At 52.9% G+C, this 19,895-nt stretch overlaps 3 protein-coding genes across 10 annotated transcripts; 2 read left to right on the plus strand and 1 right to left on the minus strand.

Annotated features, from left to right (window-relative positions):
• Positions 1 to 144: 144 nt before the first annotated feature.
• On the plus strand, positions 145 to 10,233 carry upf2 (UPF2 regulator of nonsense mediated mRNA decay). 3 transcript variants are annotated; one of them, XM_077593269.1, is made up of 21 exons: positions 145 to 260; positions 801 to 1,186; positions 1,259 to 2,038; positions 2,841 to 3,001; positions 3,079 to 3,270; positions 3,361 to 3,510; positions 3,590 to 3,693; positions 3,775 to 3,860; positions 4,614 to 4,722; positions 4,811 to 4,924; positions 5,009 to 5,125; positions 5,213 to 5,602; positions 5,665 to 5,940; positions 6,015 to 6,198; positions 7,606 to 7,754; positions 7,820 to 7,924; positions 7,997 to 8,095; positions 8,175 to 8,342; positions 9,063 to 9,204; positions 9,292 to 9,412; positions 9,481 to 10,233. In XM_077593269.1, exons 2-21 carry the CDS (start codon positions 813 to 815, stop codon positions 9,488 to 9,490), a joined length of 3,831 nt encoding a protein of 1,276 aa, XP_077449395.1. In that variant the 5' UTR covers positions 145 to 260; positions 801 to 812; the 3' UTR covers positions 9,491 to 10,233. The 3 variants fall into 3 exon arrangements, with proteins under 3 accessions (XP_077449395.1, XP_077449393.1, XP_077449394.1); XM_077593267.1 differs by having other exon boundaries at positions 244 to 393; XM_077593268.1 differs by lacking the exon at positions 9,481 to 10,233 and having other exon boundaries at positions 244 to 393; positions 9,292 to 9,416.
• Positions 9,957 to 14,540, minus strand: proser2 (proline and serine rich 2). 5 transcript variants are annotated; one of them, XM_077593274.1, is made up of 5 exons: positions 14,330 to 14,540; positions 13,785 to 14,153; positions 13,341 to 13,509; positions 12,550 to 12,865; positions 9,957 to 12,458 (listed from the first exon to the last, which is right to left on the minus strand). In XM_077593274.1, exons 3-5 carry the CDS (start codon positions 13,443 to 13,445, stop codon positions 11,095 to 11,097), a joined length of 1,785 nt encoding a protein of 594 aa, XP_077449400.1. In that variant the 5' UTR covers positions 13,446 to 13,509; positions 13,785 to 14,153; positions 14,330 to 14,540; the 3' UTR covers positions 9,957 to 11,094. The 5 variants fall into 5 exon arrangements, with proteins under 5 accessions (XP_077449400.1, XP_077449399.1, XP_077449396.1 ...); XM_077593273.1 differs by having other exon boundaries at positions 13,749 to 14,153; XM_077593270.1 differs by having other exon boundaries at positions 13,341 to 14,153; positions 14,330 to 14,539.
• rab3ip (RAB3A interacting protein (rabin3)) lies at positions 14,521 to 19,801 on the plus strand. Of its 2 annotated transcripts, XM_077593275.1 has the most exons (13): positions 14,521 to 14,655; positions 14,733 to 14,979; positions 16,167 to 16,283; positions 16,750 to 16,907; positions 16,976 to 17,141; positions 17,398 to 17,493; positions 17,702 to 17,779; positions 18,020 to 18,223; positions 18,299 to 18,427; positions 18,522 to 18,634; positions 18,737 to 18,836; positions 18,926 to 18,995; positions 19,080 to 19,801. In XM_077593275.1, the coding sequence occupies exons 3-13, from the start codon at positions 16,194 to 16,196 to the stop codon at positions 19,160 to 19,162; spliced, it is 1,287 nt and encodes a 428-aa protein (XP_077449401.1). In that variant the 5' UTR covers positions 14,521 to 14,655; positions 14,733 to 14,979; positions 16,167 to 16,193; the 3' UTR covers positions 19,163 to 19,801. The 2 variants fall into 2 exon arrangements, with proteins under 2 accessions (XP_077449401.1, XP_077449402.1); XM_077593276.1 differs by lacking the exons at positions 14,521 to 14,655; positions 17,398 to 17,493 and having other exon boundaries at positions 14,690 to 14,979.
• The last annotated feature ends 94 nt before the right edge of the window (positions 19,802 to 19,895 follow it).

Here is a 19,895-nt window from a genome sequence, read left to right on the forward strand (position 1 = left end):
GTTGAAATGAACACTGCTACTTAATTACAGGAAATTAAGCACACTATAGTTTAATACTCTTTTTGTTTTTACGCGGTGTGAAAGCAGCACGCCTCTATCGTCAATTTTATGTAACGCAGGTAATAGTACGTATTGGGGAAATGATTTATAAAAGTAAATATTTTTACTCAGGCGCCCTTGTTAGCGCCGCTTACGGGGTCCTTCGTGGCACACGGAAATCAAACGTCAGTGACCGATGTTTATTTTCCTTCCAACAGCAGGTAAAGTTATCATTTTCGACATATTTCACACGCGTCTGAGGCACATTGTGCCACAATATGAAGTAAAATGAAATAAAGGAGGTTATCGTTAATTGACGCACTTCCTATGGCGCACTTGGACGTTGTCGAAAAGGTTTGTTTACACCTTTTTGCAAGGCGGCCATGTAATGGAGTGGCCTAGCTGAAAGTTAGCAATACCACTCACTTTTGTTTTGGAGTTCGAGTGTTCCGTAATAGCAAGGTCTGCGAGATTGTTCAAGTCGGTCTGTTTTATCAAGCTCACCGTAGTGCCAAAACCGCGCTGTATATTTTGATTGAGAAGATAGGAATAGGTGGAAATCACGAAGCTAAGCTAAACGGCTAACAGCGAAACATGACAAGTATGCTTTGTTGTATTTACGACCAATATTACGGGCAATATCAATGTTTTTTGCTACACGTCGGTGTAGTCTAAATGGTCGCATTTGTTTTGTAAACTCCACGTATTTATAGTACTATTGATCCGCGATTTGAATTAATAACGTGTGTCCTCCTTCCCAGGACGGCGTTAGTATGCCCGCTGAACGCAAGCGCTCGGTAAACATGGACGAGAAAGACGCCTGCTCCTCCGGCGTCAAGGACAAAGAAAAGGAGAGAGACGCGGAGAGGAAAGCCACGGCTCCGCCGCAGCAGGACAAAGCCAAAGACGAGGCCAAGGCGAGCGGCAAGAAGGACTCCGGCAAAGAAGACAAGCGGAAGCGGCAGGAGGAGGAGAAGAAGAAGAAAGAGGAGAAGGATCGAAAGAAGAAGGAGGAGGACAAACAGAAAGCGGAGGAAGAGCAGAAGCAGAAGGAGGAGGAGGTGAAGAGGCAGCAGGAGGAGGAAGAGAAGAAGCTTCAAGAGGAGGAGGCCAGAAGACGACGCGAGGAGGAGGCCGCTCTCCTTAAGTATGCTCTTTGGTAATGGCCGTCCGTGTGAAAGTTGACTGATGCTGATAAGGTGATGTGGACGTGTTGCAGGGAGCAGGAAGAAGGACAGCAGCTGCAACAGGAGGCCTGGGAGCGCCACCACTGCAGGAAGGAACTGCGCGCCAAGAACCAGAAGGCGCACGAGGCCAGGCCGGAAGAGGCCTTCTTCAGCAGGCTGGACTCCAGCCTGAAGAAGAACACGGCCTTCGTCAAGAAGCTGCGCACGCTCACCGAGCAGCAGCGGGACTCGCTCTCCAACGACTTTGGCTCGCTCAACCTCAGCAAGTACATCGGCGAGGCGGTGGCCTCGGTGGTGGAGGCCAAGCTCAAGATCTCGGACGTGGGCTGCGCCGTGCACCTCTGCTCGCTCTTCCACCAGAGGTATGGCGAATTTGCGCCGCTGCTGCTGCAGGGCTGGAGGAAGCACTTTGAGGCGCGCAAGGAGGACAAAGCGCCCAACGTTAGCAAGCTGCGCACCGACCTGCGCTTCCTGGCCGAGCTCACCATCGTGGGCTTCTTCACCGACAAGGAGGGCCTCTCGCTCATCTACGAGCAGCTGAAGAACATCATCGCCGCCGACCGCGACACGCACACGCACGTGTCGGTGGTCATCAGCTTCTGCAAGCACTGCGGGGACGACATCGCCGGGCTGCTGCCGCGAAAGGTCAAGGCGGCCACCGAAAAGTACAGCCTGACCTTTCCTCCCAGCGAGATCATCAACGCGGAGAAGCAGCAACCCTTCCAGAACCTTCTGCGGGAGTACTTTACGTCTCTGGCCAAGCACCTGAAGAAGGACCACCGGGAGCTGCAGAACATCGAAAGGCAGAACAGGTGACGCCAACGATGGCCTCGCCGTCGGCGACTTGAGCCTTGCCATAGACCTGCCGTATGTATGCATGTACATCTATATGTATGCATATGTGAGCCTATATATGTATATATATGTGTATATATGTATGTATGTGTATGTATGTGTGTATATATGTGTATATATATATATATATGTATGTGTGTGTATATATATGTGTATATATGTGTGTATATGTATACATATATATATATATACACACATATATACATATATATACACATATATATATATACTCATACATACATACACACATACATACATATATATATACATACATATATATATACACACACATATATATACATATACATATATATATATATATATATATATATATATATATATATATACATATATATACATGTATACATACATATATGTGTATATATATATACATACATATATATATGTATATGTATATATGTGTATATATGTATATGTATATATATGTATATATGTGTATATATGTATATGTGTGTGTGTGTGTATGTGTGTGTGTATGTATATATATATTTCAGCAACATGCTTATTTATATATTTATTCATATATTTATTTATTAACCCATTTATTACCTATCTATTTATGTCTAAAATGCCTTTCCTATTTCTGCATCCTCACCCCCTTGCTACTGTGACAACGCAATTTCCCAAATACGGGATGAATAAAGTTATCCAATCCAATCTAAGATCCCGGCCGGGTGGGATCGCCGTCGCCAACTTGAGCTTTGCCAGCTAATTGTCTCTGGGCTCTCTCTCCTACAGGCGCATCTTGCATTCCAAAGGCGAGCTGAGCGAGGACCGCCACAAGCAGTACGAAGAGTTTGCCACGTCTTACCAGAAACTGCTGGCCAACACGCAGTCCTTGGCTGACCTCCTGGACGAAAACATGCCAGAGTTACCTCAGGACAAGAGCGTGCAGGAAGGTGCGTCGTCCCGTCTTTTCTCCTCGACTCGGTAAGGTAGACGGACGGGCCAGCTAATCACCCCACCGCCTCCCCAGAACACGGACCCGGAATCGACGTCTTCACGCCCGGCAAGCCCGGAGAGTACGACCTGGAGGGCGGCATCTGGGAGGACGAAGACGCTCGCAACTTCTACGAGAACCTGGTGGACCTCAAGGCCTTCGTGCCGGCCATCCTCTTCAAGGACAACGAGAAGGGCGGCCAGGGCAAAGACAAGGATGAGGCCAAAGGTCTTTTTTTTTGCTCGAAAAGCCTCGCCACATTGCAAAATTCCTTCCCGGGTTTTCCCACCGCCTCCCTTTTGGTACCATTTTGGGCAGACGCCCACGAGGCCAAGGAGGCCGCCGGCGCCACGGAGGAACTGGAGCTGGAGCTGGAAGCCCTGGACATCGCCGACGAGCCTCTGGAACCGGAGGCGCCCGACGAGGCCGAGAGCGAAGAACTGGCCAAAAAGATGATCGACGAGCAGGGTGAATAGCGCCCAAACGGACGCTAAAACGTTTCCCGGGCGTCGGCTCAAAACTGCCTTTGGCGGTGTGCTCTTTTTAGAGCAAGAGGACGAAGAGGCCAGCACGGGCTCCCACCTGAAGCTGATTGTGGACGCTTTCATCCAGCAGCTCCCCAACTGCGTCAACCGAGACCTCATCGACAAGGTGAGCGAGCGCCGGCCAGGCGGGTCGGGCTGCTCCGCCGAGAGCTCGCCGTCGACGCTAAGTGCGCCTTGACTCTTGCAGGCCGCCATGGACTTTTGCATGAACATGAACACCAAATCCAACAGGCGGAAGCTGGTGCGAGCTCTCTTCACGGTGCCGCGGCAGAGGTGATTTCACACACGCGACCTTTCGGATTCAGTGAATATAAATAAGAACGGTACTCGGATGATTAGCCGAAAGACGTTTCGCCGACGGACGTTTGACAGACGGACGGGTCGCCGAATGGATGTTCCGCCGAACGGAGGTTTCGCCAAAACGGGATTCGCGTGCTCGCCCCGCCCCCGGATCGTGTGTGTACAAGGTTTTCTACCTCGGCCCGCGGGCCATGTATGGCCCATTAGGATTTTTAATCTGGCCCACCGGCGGCGTTGTCCAAATGGTAGTAAAAATCTATGATTCATTTCCCTTTGCTGCTCATCACTCTCAATTTATTAGTCTACCGTCAATGGCAGCCCCGGAATAAGCACTCTTAGGCGGGCAGATGTAGCAGAACCGAGCCGTAAAATGACAGCAATCAGGTCATACAAATACTGGAGCTCTTTGGACACTAGAACCGAGCCCAGCGAAGTGAATTCCTCGGTAAAATGTCTCGATGATGTCGCGATGGAGGCAAAACGTCCATATACGTCCATTCGCCAAACGGCTCAAAATGCTCTCAAATTCGGTCAAATACAGCCAAAAACAGCGTTTAATGATTATATACAAATACTAATATTCGGCGAAACGTCCATTCAGCGACCTGTCCGTCGGCGAAACGTCTTTAGGCGAATCAGCCGGTCATGAATAAGAACTGCTGCTGCTCTCAGAATTTCCCAGACTAGCCGCTAGGAGGCGACGTGACTGGAGTCCTTTGTTTGCAGGTTGGACCTCCTGCCTTTTTACTCCCGCCTGGTGGCCACCCTTCATCCCTGCATGTCAGACGTGGCCGATGACCTCTGCTCCATGCTGAAAGGAGACTTCAGGTTTCACGTGAGGCCCGGACACCAATCGCCGTCCTCGTCACGAGAGGTGTGGCGGAGGCGGATCTTTGCTCGACGTTTTGCCCTTGCCACTCCAGATCCGCAAGAAGGACCAGATCAACATTGAGACCAAAAATAAGACCGTCAGGTTTATCGGGGAACTGGCCAAGTTCAAGATGTTCTGCAAGACGGACACGCTTCACTGCCTGAAGGTGCGCGACCTCTCGGCGGGGTGGCCCAGTAAAGGCGCCTTCCTTTTTCAATTGGCGCCTTTGTGTCTTTGTTTCCGCCCCCAGATGCTGCTGTCTGATTTCACGCACCACCACGTGGAGATGGCGTGCACCCTCCTGGAGACCTGCGGCCGCTTCCTCTTCAGGTCGCCGGAGTCGCACTTGCGCACCAGTGTCCTGCTGGTCAGTCCGATGGACCTTTTTTGTTGTTGTCTTGATTTGCTTCCGGGCAATGCATCTTGACACCCGCGCAAACCCCTTTTTGGCCAGGAACAAATGATGCGTAAAAAGCAAGCCCAGCACCTGGACGCCCGCTACGTGACCATGGTAGAGAACGCCTACTACTACTGCAACCCCCCGCCCGTCGGAAAGACGGTGAAGAAGAAGAGGCCGCCGCTGCAGGAGTACATTCGCAAGCTGCTCTACAAGGACCTGTCCAAGGTCACCACCGAGAAGGTGCTCAGGCAGATGCGCAAGCTGCCCTGGCAGGACCCCGAGGTCAAGAGCTACCTCATCTGCTGTATGGTCAACATCTGGAACGTCAAGTACAACAGCATCCACTGCGTGGCCAACCTGCTGGCCGGCCTGGTGGCCTACCAGGAGGACGTGGGCATCCACGTGGTGGACGGGGTCCTGGAGGACATCCGCCTAGGGATGGAGGTACGTGCAAAGTCGGGGCGCCATCTTAACGGGGACGCCAACCCCGTGTCCGTCTGTCTCAGGTCAACCAGCCCAAGTTCAACCAGCGGCGCATCAGCAGCGCCAAGTTCCTGGGCGAGCTCTACAACTACCGCATGGTGGAGTCGGCCGTCATCTTCCGCACGCTCTTCTCCTTCATCTCCTTTGGCGTCAACCAGGACGGCAGCCCCAGCTCGCTGGACCCCCCCGAGCACCTGTTCCGCATCCGCCTGGTGTGCACGCTGCTCGACACCTGCGGCCAGTACTTTGACCGAGGCTCCAGCAAGAAGAAGCTGGACTGTTTCCTCATCTACTTTCAGGCAAGCGCGCCGGAGAAGTTCACTTTGTGAACGGGGCTCCATTTTCCGCCTTGTTTTTGTTTTCATGGACGCAGCGCTACGTCTGGTGGAAAAAGAGCGTGGAGGTCTGGACCAAGGAGCACCCGTTCCCCATCGACATCGACTACATGATCAGCGACACTCTGGAGCTGCTGAGGCCCAAAATGAGGATGGCGGCATCCCTGGAGGAGGCCACCAGGCAGGTGGCGGACCTGGAGCGGGAGGTGCTCGTCAAACTGGGTGAGGGGAAAAGACGTCGGTGTGGGCGCTCTTCGCTTATGGACCGCCGACGTCCAAATGCTTTTGATCTCCGCCGTTCGCAATGCACTGGCCACTGGCGGTGAACAAATAGAATGGCCTAAGATTGGATTGGATAACTTTATTCATCCCGCATTTGGGAAATGTCATTGTGACAGTAGCAAGAAAAGGCATAGTTATAAGTTGGACAGTACAGTCAAAGGCCGCAGAACAACAAAGCAAAAAGCACAAAGTACAAAGCAAATCAAAGTCAATGGGATCATTAAGAATCCACAAATCATTAAGACAGAAAAGCAGCAAAAACACAAAAGGAGCTACGAGTTTCGGTAGCAAAATGACGGAGTGCCCTAGCTTTTGGATTTGTTTTGGGAGTGGCAAACTCTTTCGAGGCTTTTAAGTTGCCCAAAGAAAAGCAACAATCTGAAATCAAGAAAAGGTGTCACTTAACCATTCATGTCGTCAAAGAGTGTCACATCCTGCCTCACTGGTTGAGCTACTGTTTTTCGCCAGCTCCGACGACATTCCTCAAATCATGAAATGTTTGTCGGAAGGCGTTGTTCAGATGAATTCCGCTCCTAAGAAGAAGCCATTGAGGGGACGTGGCTTTTAGTGAGATTCTTAAGGAAGGGACCCCTCGCTGCCCACCAATGGGCGGGTCGCAACGTGTCCGGCTCCACCTGTCACCGGAGGAATCCAGTAAAAAAAAAAAAGAGGAAACGCCTAAGGACATTTGTGTCGTGTCACTCGGCAGCCCGCTAAAAGGGCAGCTTTGTTTGCCCGCCAGAAAAATGTAAACCGCCTTCTCCGCCGTTGTGGAAACAAAACAAAAAACGCCACACGCAAAACTCCAGTCCTCTTTGGGGTTCTGCGTCGCTCCCGCTCGTATTTCGAAAGCACCATTAAGCGTTTCCATTTAGCGTTTATAATATTTGGAGAGAGAAAAAAAACTGAATTTTAATGTTAACCGGCCATTTCATTCTTTACTGTAAATATTTTTTTCCCTGCAATGGGACCAATTTTAATCTTAAACTTAATTCCATGCGTACAAAAAATGTGACACTCAATTCAAGCTAATTTGTTTTAGCATCCACGCTAACAGCTACTCTTAACATTTTACCCTTTTCCCCCCCAAAGCCTCTTTAAAAATCCACAACTAATTTTGTCAACGTCTTTCGATAACCCCCCTCGTCCCCACCACTAGTCTTTATTTTATTTTTTTATTGTCTTTGACGTATGTGCAATATATGGTGACTAGCTCAAAGCAGGTAAGACCTGTCTCTTGTTGGACTCCCCAAAAATGTCTTGCGTGGGTTTTCTCCGGGTACTCCCCAAAAAGGCTAACCGTACGGTAAATTTGAGAGGCTAAAGATATTTTCTCTCACTCCCCAGGACTGGCCATGGAGAAGGACGGTCGCACCAGCGCCATGAGTGAAGGCGAGGGCCCGGACGAGGAGGACGACGACGAAGACGAAGAAGGCGGCGCTGAGACGGAGGAGCAGTCGGGCAACGAGAGCGAAATGAACGAAGCGGAGGAGGACGTGAGTGGGCCGTCTCCGCGGACTTCCCTTTCCTAGCGTCCACCCACCCGCCGTGTCGGCCGCAGGAAGCCTCCGAGAACGAAGAGGACGAACGCGACGACGAGGAAGAGGAGAACACCGACGACCTGACGGACTCCAACAAGGAAAACGAGACGGACGAGGAGAACAACGTGAGCCCCGTCGGTCAAACTCCCCCGGCCCCGACCCCGACGCGCTTTTGACTTTTGCCCGCCTCGGCGTAGGAGGTGACCCTCCGCGGCGGCGGGCTCCGCCACGTGGCGTGCGCCGAGGACGAGGACTTCATTCAGGCTTTGGACAAGATGATGCTGGAGAACCTGCAGGTGGGTCCGAGCCGGCGCCGGTCGGTGCGCGGGCGCTCCCTTACCCGTTGGTTGATGGCCGTGCGCCGGGCCCCCGCAGCAGCGTACCGGCGAGTCGGTGAAGGTGCACCAGCTGGACGTGGCCATTCCCCTGCAGCTCAAGAGCCAGCTGAGAAAGGGAGGCGCCGGCCCGCCCTGCATCGGCGACGCCGACGTCTCGGAAACCATGCAGTTTGTCATGCTCACGCGCAAGGGCAACAAGCAGCAGGTAACCGTATCGCCATCTTCTCGCCCTCCACCTTATTTGGTACCAGTTGCCTTTGCTCAAGAGGGTCAAATTCATCTCATGTTGGGTTGGTGGGGCCGTTGGGTCTGCCAATTAGGCGGAGGACCCAATAGATCATTTCCAAATTCCGGTATATTTTTACACTGAAAAAAAAACAACATTTCTCCCTCTGCCCATCCCGCTAGCAAATTTGCCCGCTACCTAATACTCATGTCGTTGAACACCAGAGGGCCATTTTTCACCAAATTCACACAAACATACACAGCAATAATATTGACTCTGGAGCTGGGGAATGTGCGGTTTGCGGGCCTCTCCTACTGTAGGGTGTGTCCCGCTTGCCCACAAAATTGACGGACAAGTACACAGAACGTCCTTGTACCTTGCTCTGCGCCACACACAACATTCTTTATGCACTGAGTTTTGCACACGTTAGCATTTAAGCCTCTACAGGGCAGGTATTATTGCTATTTCCCCAAAAAATCAAAATAGCTCGACAAAGATGTGCTGTCTGTGTACAGTTGGGTGAATCGGAGCGGTCACTCTTCAATCACGTCTTTTTCAATCCTGTCGCGACACCTTATTTCAAGGATATGCCCAGGCAAATGAGCGCCCCCTCGAGACTCGATCCGGGATAGACTTGGGAACAATACTACTCGCTCCCTGTGTAAATGGCGGCCTTTTTTTTTTGCATTGGTCTGGCAGTACAAGATCCTGAACGTGCCGCTGTCGTCCCACCTGGCCGCCAACCACTTTAACCAACAGCAGGCCGAGCAAGAGGAACGCATGAGGATGAAGAAGCTCACCCTGGACATCAACGAGCGCCAGGAGCAGGAAGACTACCAGGGTAAGGCCGCCGCCGCCGCCGTACGTCCAGCTTTCTGCCCACTGTCAGTCATTGACCACACACACGCACGCACACACACGTGGGCAGAGATGCTGCAGTCCCTGGCCCAGCGTCCGGCGCAGGCCAACACCAACCGCGAGCGTCGGCCCCGCTACCAGCACCCCAAAGGCGCCCCCAACGCCGACCTCATCTTCAAGACCGGAGGAAGGTGAGCCCCTCGGAAGCGGCCCCACCCGGACCGGACCGCCGCGCCCTCTCACCCGCCTGTCCTTCCAGGAGACGTTGATGAGTCCTCGGCTCGCCCAGAAGAGGGAGAAGATCGGAGGGGAAGCTGTCCGACGGGTGAGGGCCACCCACCGCGCCTCCAAAAGGCGCCCGCCGATGCCGTGGCCGACCTCGACGACCCCCCGCTCCCCGTCCGGACCGGGGGGGGGGCCCGTGGAGGACAGACGGACAGAGCAATGCGGAGAGCAGGGGTGGGTTCCAGGTTTTTCTTTTTGTCTGTTGCCTGAGACGATACGCTTTAGAAGGTGAGGACGACGGACAATCAATTCCTCATCAACGGACAGGTGTGCGAGCGGATAGTTTTGTTGGGGGTGCCGTCCTCAAATGTAGAAAAAGTGCAGAGACCGAGTGGAGCGAAATTTCCGAACGAACTTGAAATGAATCCGAGCGACTGCGACTTCTCAAATCAAATGGACCTGAATTTTTACCGTGTAACTTGTCAACGAGAGAGAAATGCAAAGTGCATATGAATTGAATGGAATGGCTTTATTGTCATGATACTAATACAATGAGATTTTAAAGTTTATTTTGAAAGGCCGTCATCCCAAGTCCCAACTTCCACGAAATGTGCCGTTGGCGCAATAAAGTCAATATCCACTTGTAATAGTGAGCGCACCCGAACTCTTTTCACTTCCGCCATCCTCGTCAAGCAGTGTTGTTGGATTTGTTGTCTTTCTTTTTTGTTTTGAACCAATCAATTGCCTGAGCTTCTCCCTGATTTCCAAAATACACTGCGTGTGTCAAGTGGCCTCTCATTTCATCCACTTAGTTTAGCTGTGGTGCAAGTTTAAAAAAGAAAAAAAAAGAAAAAGGGCAAGCCTGTCCCCCATTCAAAGTACTTACAAGACGGCAAAGGCAAACATTTAGTCCTTCAATTCATTTAAACTTGAATAAAATGAAGGAACAAAGCTAACATACAACAATAAAGTCAGAACACCCGATTCTGATACTTCATAATGACTGTAGATATGCTACAGAGAAAACCGGAGTCTTTAAAAAAACATTCACGAGGTCTTTTGTTTCCCGCAGCGGTAACGCTGCGAAAGCCACGCCGTGATGTTACTTCCTTCGTATACTTAGTATAGTACTTACTGTAGCTGAACCACAGACACCGGAGTCGGACTAACAAAAGGCACACACGCCTCCGTTGTTACGGATTGGATCCGCGGTGATCCGTGGCATATTTCCCAAGTGCCAATTAGCCACGGGAATCTATATTTGGAGGCCCCGCGGTTGGAATACTAACAGTTGCAGGCGCAATGTGAAAAAATGAACCCGTTCCAAGGTTCGCAATGAGTGGACGAGGCTGCTCCGCGCCGTTAAAAAAAACTTCCAGTGCCCCAAAAACCTTTCTCCCCAAAACTACTTGTGCTTGCTGGGTCAAAAAAAAGCACTGACTTTGCTCCTCTCCCTAAAGCGGCCCACAAAGAACCAAGTCAGTAAATAGAGCGGTAAAAATATGCTTCCCTTCAGCAAACTTTACGACCGGACGGCACAGAAGCGCAAAACTGGTCGCACGGGTCTTTCTTCTCCGAGTAATTGGGTCTCCGCCGCCACGCCTTTGGCGGAGACGCCAAGAAAGCTGACAGGGGCGAAAGGTTACCGTCACGACTCTTTGAGAAGCCCGAGTCTCTTCAGCGCCTGCTTGCGAGAATCCTCGTTCGCCCCACGGCCAGAAAACTGCACGGTGATACCTTGGGACCGGAACATGGGGGCCGGTTTTCGCTTGGTCTCGGAGGGCGTCTTGGCTGACGCGCCGGCTTGGCCACGCGAGGACGGAGGGATTCTAGGCGCCGGGCTCGGGGGCGGCCCCTTGGAAGCGGCGGGGTCGATGGTTTGACTCTTGCCCCCGTAGCTGTTGAGCTCGGCGGGCGGGAGGCGGGGTTTGGGATTCACCTGGATGTGGGAGCTGAGGATGTCGGGAAGATGGCTCCTGGGCACGGCCGCGCCGGAGGTGGGGCTGACCATTTTGGACTTCCCCCCGTAGCTGTTGAACTGGCTGGGGGTCCCCAGCACCCAAGGAACCTCTTGGGCTTCCGAGACGGTGGCGGGTTCTTTCTTAGCGGGCCCCGGGGTGACCACGATGGATTTCCCTCCGAAGCTGTTCAGTTCCAGCGACGCGATGTCCGACGGGGAAGCGTAGGGTGAGGACTTCCTCGCGTGAGGCGGGCTCACCGCGGGCTTCCGAGGGGGTTCCGTGGACCGACTCTCGGCCTTTTTGCCGGACGGGTAGCCTTGCGGCGCCGCTGGGACCTCGGCGCGTGGGGTAAGGACGCCGCTGTCCCTCGGGGGTACCCTGTTCCTGTTCTCCAAAACGGCGGCGATGCCGCTCGCCGCGGTCGGGACGGGCCTGGGGGCGGCGGCCACGGCGTCGGGGCCCGACGTCCCCCCGGAGAGGGCCCGGTTCCCGGCCAGACCCAGTTTAGACAGCGCCTCCATCCGGGTTTGTTCCGGCGTGGGGTCCTTGAAGGACATGCTGCGAGCGGGAGGACCGTGCTTCTTGGCCGCTAAATTAGCCTTGAATTCCTCGGGCGGGAGGACTTGAGGTCCTCCCGGCAGATTGGACATCACCAACGCGCGCCTGTCGTACAGGTTGATGTTGAACGCCGGCTGATTCTGGAGCTCTTTGTTGCCCAGAATCATACTGATGTTAGCGGGGTATCTGGTAGGTTTGGCGAAGGTGGGAGGACCCTGCTTGCTGTGGACATCTTCGCCACGGCCCACTGACTTTTCACCCTCGTGGCCGCGCCCGCCCTGGAGCAAATACGAGCCGGCGCTCGCCACGCTCGCCGACCCCGCCTGGTCCTCGGCGATCTTTTTGGCAATGAGGACGGGGGTGGGGACCAGGCCAGCCGGGTGGTAGGCGTGGCCGTCCGCCTGCTCGCGGCCTGCTAAGCGATCGGAAGGATCGTGTCTCATTTTCATCTCAAAGTGACTCTCGGGGTTGTTGTAGGTCATCTTATGAAAATCTGAGAGGGACACATTTCAAAATGATAAGACTCGTTTTTACAGAAGAAAAAAAAAACGTTTAACAGACCACAAAAAAAATACACGCCATACCTGGACTGGTAGGTTTGAAGACCGGTAATTTGGCAAGCATCAAGTCTGGATCTGGCCGGACCAGGTCTATAATATCCGGATCTTTGGCGACGAAGCTTCTGGGTGAAAGAGAAGGTACTCTGTCCAAATCGTGGACGGGGGGCGCTCCATCCATCTCCTGGACGAGAAGGTTTCCGCTCCCCGTGGACTTGAGCGATCCTTGACCGGCCCCGAGCTCGTCTTCCTCCAGGCCGCTCTCCAACGAGCCTATGGTCTCCTCGAAAAACTGGAGGCACTCCTTCTCCTCCGGGCTCAGAAAGCGCAGCGTGTCTTCATCCTAAAAAAAAAAAACAATCGTCGTCAGTAAACCAGCGGCGGTCGGGACATCGACGCGCAGGCACCCGCGTTCGGACGCCGTCTGCCAACGTGTAAAGGAGACGAGGCTGGGGAGTGACAAAAAAAATGGCCGGCAGAACCGGTCGGGGCGGTGTGGCGTGGCGTGGCGTCTTGCCAACGAGGCGTGTGAGCTGGTCGAGCAGGTGCGACGCTTGGCGACTGCGTGTTTTGTGTCAACAAGATGAATGGCGCACAGATGATCTGACGCGCTTACCGTTTCGATAATAGAAGAGCAGAACAGGGGCCCCAGTGTGAATGTTTGTTGTCCCTCCCACCAAAAGGGAATCGAGCAAGCCCTCACCCCGAGGGTTGAATCCACGTACGACGTGCGCTCGCCTTTATCCCTCCATTCCGTACTCGGTAGGCCAAGCGTAAATGTGGCGTTCAAAAGGACACGGGTAGTTTTCCAGTCTTACCTGCGATTTGGAGCTCCGCCACAAGGCGCCGTTGAGTCGGGAGCGGCCCACATTGTTGTCCATGTCCTGGATGAGGCCGGAAGGGCTCGCTAGCGCTTTGGACATCTTCGGAACCACTATGCCGGAAGCCCGATCATATCTGCTCCTCGCTCAGAGGGGTCACCTGGGTCTGAAGGAGAGATGACAAAGGGCAAACGTGGATTTAAATGGCCAGCGGTCCGTCCGTCCGTCCGTCTGAGCAACTTTCTTATTTCTGGGTTCTGTTGGCATTTGAACTTAGCAGTCTCACAAGCACGCTCGTCAAAGTTGCACACTGGTGATGTGATTTTGTCTATTGGCGCTCCAAATTGGGCTCGCATGTCAAGGTACTGTGGTATGAATGATGAAGTCACATTGCAGCGGACAGACCAGTTTATCCAGAATCTGCGGCTTGCGGCTCCTCACCCCGAAACTGCGAGACTTGACATTCCGCAATGGAGAACATCACTTTCTTTGGCTTCCTGGCTCGGTTGGTTGGTTCTGTTGGCTCACTTGTCGTGTCAACAAAAGCGGATCATTAGTAGGACTATTGTTCTCCTAATTGTCCAGTTTCGCTGCCCCGTATGAGCATTTTTCTCCCACTGAATAGCATTACTACATTGGCACTTTTGTGTGAGTGACCCACTTCACCTTGCGCAAATACGCGGATGGATGGCTTGCTTTTTGTTGACACCTCCACTCGGCTACAATGGACAGAAACTTCCCCCTCCCTGACAAAAATCAACGCTGTTCGGCGCAGTGAGTCATTGGGATGGTGTGCTGTTTTTGAAATAGCTAAAAAGTGTGAATGAAACAAAAAAAACACGCAGTTTTCAAGTGCCACCATAGAGCTCAAAGGTACAAATTGAATGCAAATTCTATGTGATTTCAATGAGGAATTAAAAGGGCTCAAATCGGAAATTAGAAAGCCGTCTAAAAAGGCTTAGCTAAATAGGTTGAATAGGATTTACCTTCAAATGTGACAGCTCCATCCTCGTTGAAATCTCTCACTTCCAGAAATAGATCTTTTTTTCTGCTAAGTCCCACTTGTGTCGCCGCCTGCTTCCTCCACTTCGACCGATGACGCGACAATTTAAGATGCCAACAACTGGCCCCGCCTATCTCTCGTGGGTGCGTGCGTGGAGGAGTAGGAAATTGAACCAACGTGTAATTTTTTTGTGAAATGTTCCTTGGTTTCACTCGGCTGTGGAAAAAGTTCCATTGGTCAGGGGGGGAAAAAATCCTCCTGAATACAGTGAGAGTTTGTCATTTTAGCGCTCTCCTGTGGAAAATCTGGGTACTACATGCTTTTTAATCAACGTAAATAGGGGACGTCTACACATCATGTGATTTCATTGTTTATCATGATTCCAGGAATGCTATTTCAATTCCAACCGAGTCACCCCCGTGCTTCCAATATAAAATAAAAATAAAGAATGGTTCCGATTTGATTTGGGCTTCCGAGCAGTCCCCGAACGCACCATCTTGGAGTTGACTGCGCCTGCCGGCCGGCCGGGGCTACGTCAACGAGCTCCACTCCACCAGCAAACGCCGTTTGTCCGCTCATTTATCCCGGTGGCAGGGGGCCCACCGTCTGCCTTCAGGCCGCGGACTGAGTCCGGTGAGTGAACCGCCACCCCAAGTTACGAATTTCGGGATAAACTGGCTTCGGCCGCACCGCTGAGATGCCAAATGGCTTACATGCGTCCATTATCGGACAGGGAACCTTCTGTTACATTTTGGCAGCTTAAGTAAGCAATTGGCGTTTTTGCCCCTCCTAAGATTTAATGAAGTTAGAGTGTAGAAAACAAAACCACTACTACTTTCAAAGAAAAACCTTGAACCAGCTCATCGACTGGAAATTGCAAGGAGCATGTTAGCCAGAGTTACGTTAGCCGTCATAGTGGCCATTAGCCCTTTAGCTCCGAGCTAACTGTTAGCCCCGAGCTAAGTTGGATTTTACAGGGCAGTCGTTGTGAGGGCACACGTGATTTGAGGAGAAATCCTCCAAACAACCAAAATAACTATGTATTAACATGAAATATTGAGGACGGGCGCGTTAGCTCGAAGCTTGTTTATCAGATGCGTTCAGGTGACTGAGGAAAAACTGTCAGTGGGAAAGAGCAAAGCAAATGCTGCCTCCCACCGGATTTGTGGGGAACATAAAGAATAGAGATACGAGATATGAATGGACATGTAGTACTAATGTTTGCAATGAGTTTTGGGGACAAGTGTTGATGGGGTCTGTCGTTTGCAGTCAACGAGTCAAACGAGATAGATTGTCCTGCCACAACTGTTTTATTGTCCTCTTCTGCTTTGCGTCCTTTTTTTTCTGTATTGAGAATCCACTTAGTTTGTTACTACTTGTCATTTTTTTTACAGTAGCTAAGCTAGGCTATCGCTATCCGTCTGATCCTGAGCATCCGTGGTGCTTTGTTTTGCCTGTGTTACGACTCCCCCTGATGATTGGGAAGTAGTCACAGCTGTGTTGGCCTGGGCAAGGCTTTGCGACCTGTAAAGAAAAAGAAACCACACACGAAACAACCCACCCTACTATATAGCGTACCCAGGCTGACAGCCGTAACAGCCTGTCAAGCGCTGCTCCAAAGTGTCTCCTGATCACATGACCCCGTAACTAGAACCGGCATCCTTTGCGGTGTCGGGTTACCGCAGCTCCTCGAGGTCCGGTCTCCATGGTGACGGACAGAGCCACGAACGACCGTCCCTGACCGGCGGCGGTCGAAGGAAACGGCCTCTTCGAGTGTACGGCGACGTTGTTGACGTTCTCTGTTTGCGTTGTCCTTTTAGCCTGAAGGATGAACCAGGGCCGCCGCCATGTCCTGCAGCAGCGCCCCCACTAACGCCGAAAACCTGGAGGGCTTCCACGAGGTCAACCTGGCCTCGCCCACCACTCCTGACCTGCAGGTACGACCGGCTCACCTTTCCTGGCAAAATACACACGCCGAAAGGCATTTGCAGAGGAGCCAATGATTGCCGTCGTCGTCGTTCTCCTATTCCAAGTGAATCACAGCTAGTCTTCCCGGTCAGGTCAATTTCTGTTCATTTGGAGTCCCTGGCTATTCATTCATCTCTAAATTGTAGACTGCGTTGACGGCGACGGACGATTGCAATTCTCGTGTGTCACCACGAGGTGGCAGAATAGCACGACTGCTTTCACCTGCACAAATCGCAGTTTGAATTGAATGGAGTGCAATAATGGCCTTATTGTCATGACTATAGGAGTACAAGGAGATTTAAAGCTTGCCCATGAAGTGGGAAGTCATGAAATATTTTGGGAATTTGGAAAACTTCATTTCTCTTGATTCAAAAAATTCCAAGCGGCGTCCTATGCCAACCTCTGCCTGACCAAACGCTCGGTGCCCCCCTCCAGAGCCGAGCGGAGCAGCGCCCCCCCACCTGCCAGAGTACGCCGCCCACCTCGCTGTACCGCACCCACTCGCTGGGGGCGCCGCCGGCCGGCCTGCGGGCCGACCAGCTCCCCACGCGGCCCGTCTACTCCACGCCGCCGCCGCACGCTCACAATGGCGGGTAAGCGAGAGAGCGGGCGGTGGTCCGCTCGGCGGGTTGTTTGAACCATCTCCGCTTCTCCCCTCCAGCGCGTCCGAGGCGGACGCGGCGGAAGTCAAGTTCCCGCCGTGCGCCGAAGGCGAGGAATGCGGCGCGCCGGCCGAGAGTTTTTCCCACCTGCGCAGCCCTTCGGTCATGGAGGTGCGAGAGAAAGGATACGAGCGGCTGAAGGAGGAACTGGCCAAAGCGCAGAGGGTAAACCGCAAACGTCGGGGAGGGGCCATCCACGCCCGATCCCCCTTTAGCCGCCGCCGTCGTCGTCGACGGCTTTTGCTCGTTTGCGCGCGTCCGAGGGCATTTTTGTGGTTTGTGGTCATCTTTGATTTGCTCCCGACGCGTCCACATTTCATTTGAGTGCCAGCGAGGATGCAAATTATGATTTTCTTTTCATTTCTCCTTCACCTTTGTCGGATCGCCATTGCTTGTCGTGGTGTGCGTGCGTGCGCGTAAGGAGCTGCTGTTAAAGGATGAGGAGTGTGAGAGGTTGTCAAAAGTGCGCGATCAGCTGGGCCAGGAGCTGGAGGAGCTCACCGCCAGCCTCTTTCAGGTCGGTGCGCTCGCTTCCTCCTTTTGACAAGAGGGGACGGGACTTCTTTTCCCTTTTGGGACCCACCGGCGGGTGGGCGGCGCCACTTTTCCCGGCGCGTCCAATAGCGTGGCCAAAATCCACCGGCGAGCGGCGCTTTCTGGCTTCTCGCTCATTTGGCCATTCCGGCCTGCTGTTTTTTTTTTCTTTCTCTCTTCTTGTCCTTCAGGAGGCCCACAAGATGGTGAGGGAAGCCAACGTGAAGGAGGCCAACGCCGAGAAGCAGCTGAAAGAAGCCTTGGGCAAGGTGAGACGGCGCACATGCAGGTCATCCAATGATTTCCTGTATTTTGACCACGTTAAAAAAAAAATTATAATAGCTTGGACAACGTCGGCGGACCGGATCAAAAGGCCTAACGGGGCGTATATGGCCCGCGGGCCGTAGTTTGCCCATGTTTGCCCTAACCTATCTGGGAGAATGGCTTTAAAGTAGCAAGCCCGAGTGGCCTCTGGCCAACCCCCGTCCCTTCCCTTCCCTCCCCCCCAGATCGACATCCTCCAGGCCGAGGTGCGGGCCCTCAAGACCCTGGTCCTTTCGTCCCCTACCTCGCCGGTGGGCGAGCTCCCCAACGTGGGCGTCAAAACGGGCTTCCGGAAGGGTCACAGCCGGAACAAGAGCACCTCCTCGGCCGTCTCGGGGACGCAGGCCGACCCGTTGGCCACGCGGCCCATCGTGCGAGAGTGCCGAGAGGTGCGCCCGACAGAGAACGGCGCCCGTCGGAGCGTCCACCCGCGTCATCGTCGCTCGCCTTTGCCCCCCAACTAGGCGGACGCGCAGCTCTTCGCCGAGTTCAAGGCTTGGAGGGAGGAGCCCACGCTGGAGCCCAGCTGCTGCTTTCTGCGCCGGGTTTACCGCGAGGACATTTACCCTTGCCTCACCTTTAACAAAAGCGAGGTCAGTCGGTCGGTTCTTTCCCCTTCATTCCAAGACGAAAGACGAAAGGCATATTTTTTTGCCATGGAACGATTCTTGGTCTCCCCGCTTTCAGCTGGGATCGTCCATCTTGGAATCGGTGGAGCAGAACACCCTCAGCGTGGAGCCGGTGGGATTCCAGCCGCTGCCCGTCGTCAAAGCCTCGGCCGTGGAGTGCGGCGGGCCCAAGTGAGAGGGGGTGGGGGAGGGCGGCAGTGGGTTGCCGGGGCAACCCCGCCCACGTGCAACTGTCGTGCGTGACTGACGGTCGTTTGTCGCCATTTGCCGCAGGAAGTGCGCCCTGAGCGGTCAGACCAAAACCTGCAAGCACAGAATCAAGTTCGGGGACTCGTCCAACTATTACTTCGTGTCGCCGTACTGCCGCTACCGAGTGAGTTGGGGCACAAAAGAAGGGGGCTGCCCGTCGGAGGCTGACCCTGAACTGGCGGGGCCTTTTTTTGCTTTTTTTTTTGCTTTCAGATCACGGCCGTGTGCAATTTCTTCACCTACATCCGTTACATCCACCAGGGGCTGGTCAAGCAGCAGGACGGTAAGAAAGAAACCCGGCCACAAATCAAAATGAGCCTTTTGATTTGTTTATTTTTCCTCCGCTCTCTTCTTTGGGCGCCGTCAGCCGAGCAGATGTTCTGGGAGGTGATGCAGCTGCGCCGCCAGATGTCTTTGGCCAAGCTGGGCTACTTTCAAGACGACCTGTGAGCCAACGCGTAAGCCCACCAAGCGCTCTTTATCTCACCCCGACAGCCGTTTGGCTCACCTTTCGGTCACTCTTCCAAAGCACTCTGCGCAAATCCACCTGGACGGTGGACGTTTACAAATGGGGGAGCCATTTACTAGTCTTTGCTAGGGGAAAGATCCCATTTTGGCCCAACTGCGAGATGGCGATACCTTTTTTGCTACCCAGACGACTTTGAGCCGGTGGTAGTAGCTCTCCCGTCCCACCATTTTGTACATACTTAAGGGTCACGGCTCACGCGTGACTTTTTCTCAAGATTGCATATTTCGTTTAGGATTATTCTCCCCAGGAAAATTGTGGTGTGGGAGTCTCGCAACCTACCGGTCGCCGTTGCGTTTTGTACGCTGTGTTCCAAGGCAAAATTGAATTTATTTATCGTGAAAGAAGGACGTTTTGCTGCACTTTTATTTCATTTTTTGAAATTTGAATTTCTTTTTTGTCTGCGTGCGGTGGAACTTGTAAACTTTCTGTTTGTCAGCCCGCCTGACTCTCACCGTGGTTCCAAGTCAACGTCACTGGCTCCTTTCTCACTTTACTTTAGTGCCTTTTCTCTCACAATGAAATACAGAAATCAATTGAAACAAAAAAAAAAACGGTGTCGTGATTTTGCTTGCCAATTATACTAGCTTTGGGAAGCGATTGAGAATCGATAGTTTGGTTTGCTAACATTTTGTGGCCTCTACTTTCACGCATGGC

The sequence above is a fragment of the Stigmatopora argus genome, chromosome 23 (assembly GCF_051989625.1).
Source record: "Stigmatopora argus isolate UIUO_Sarg chromosome 23, RoL_Sarg_1.0, whole genome shotgun sequence".
Lineage (NCBI taxonomy): Eukaryota > Metazoa > Chordata > Actinopteri > Syngnathiformes > Syngnathidae > Stigmatopora > Stigmatopora argus.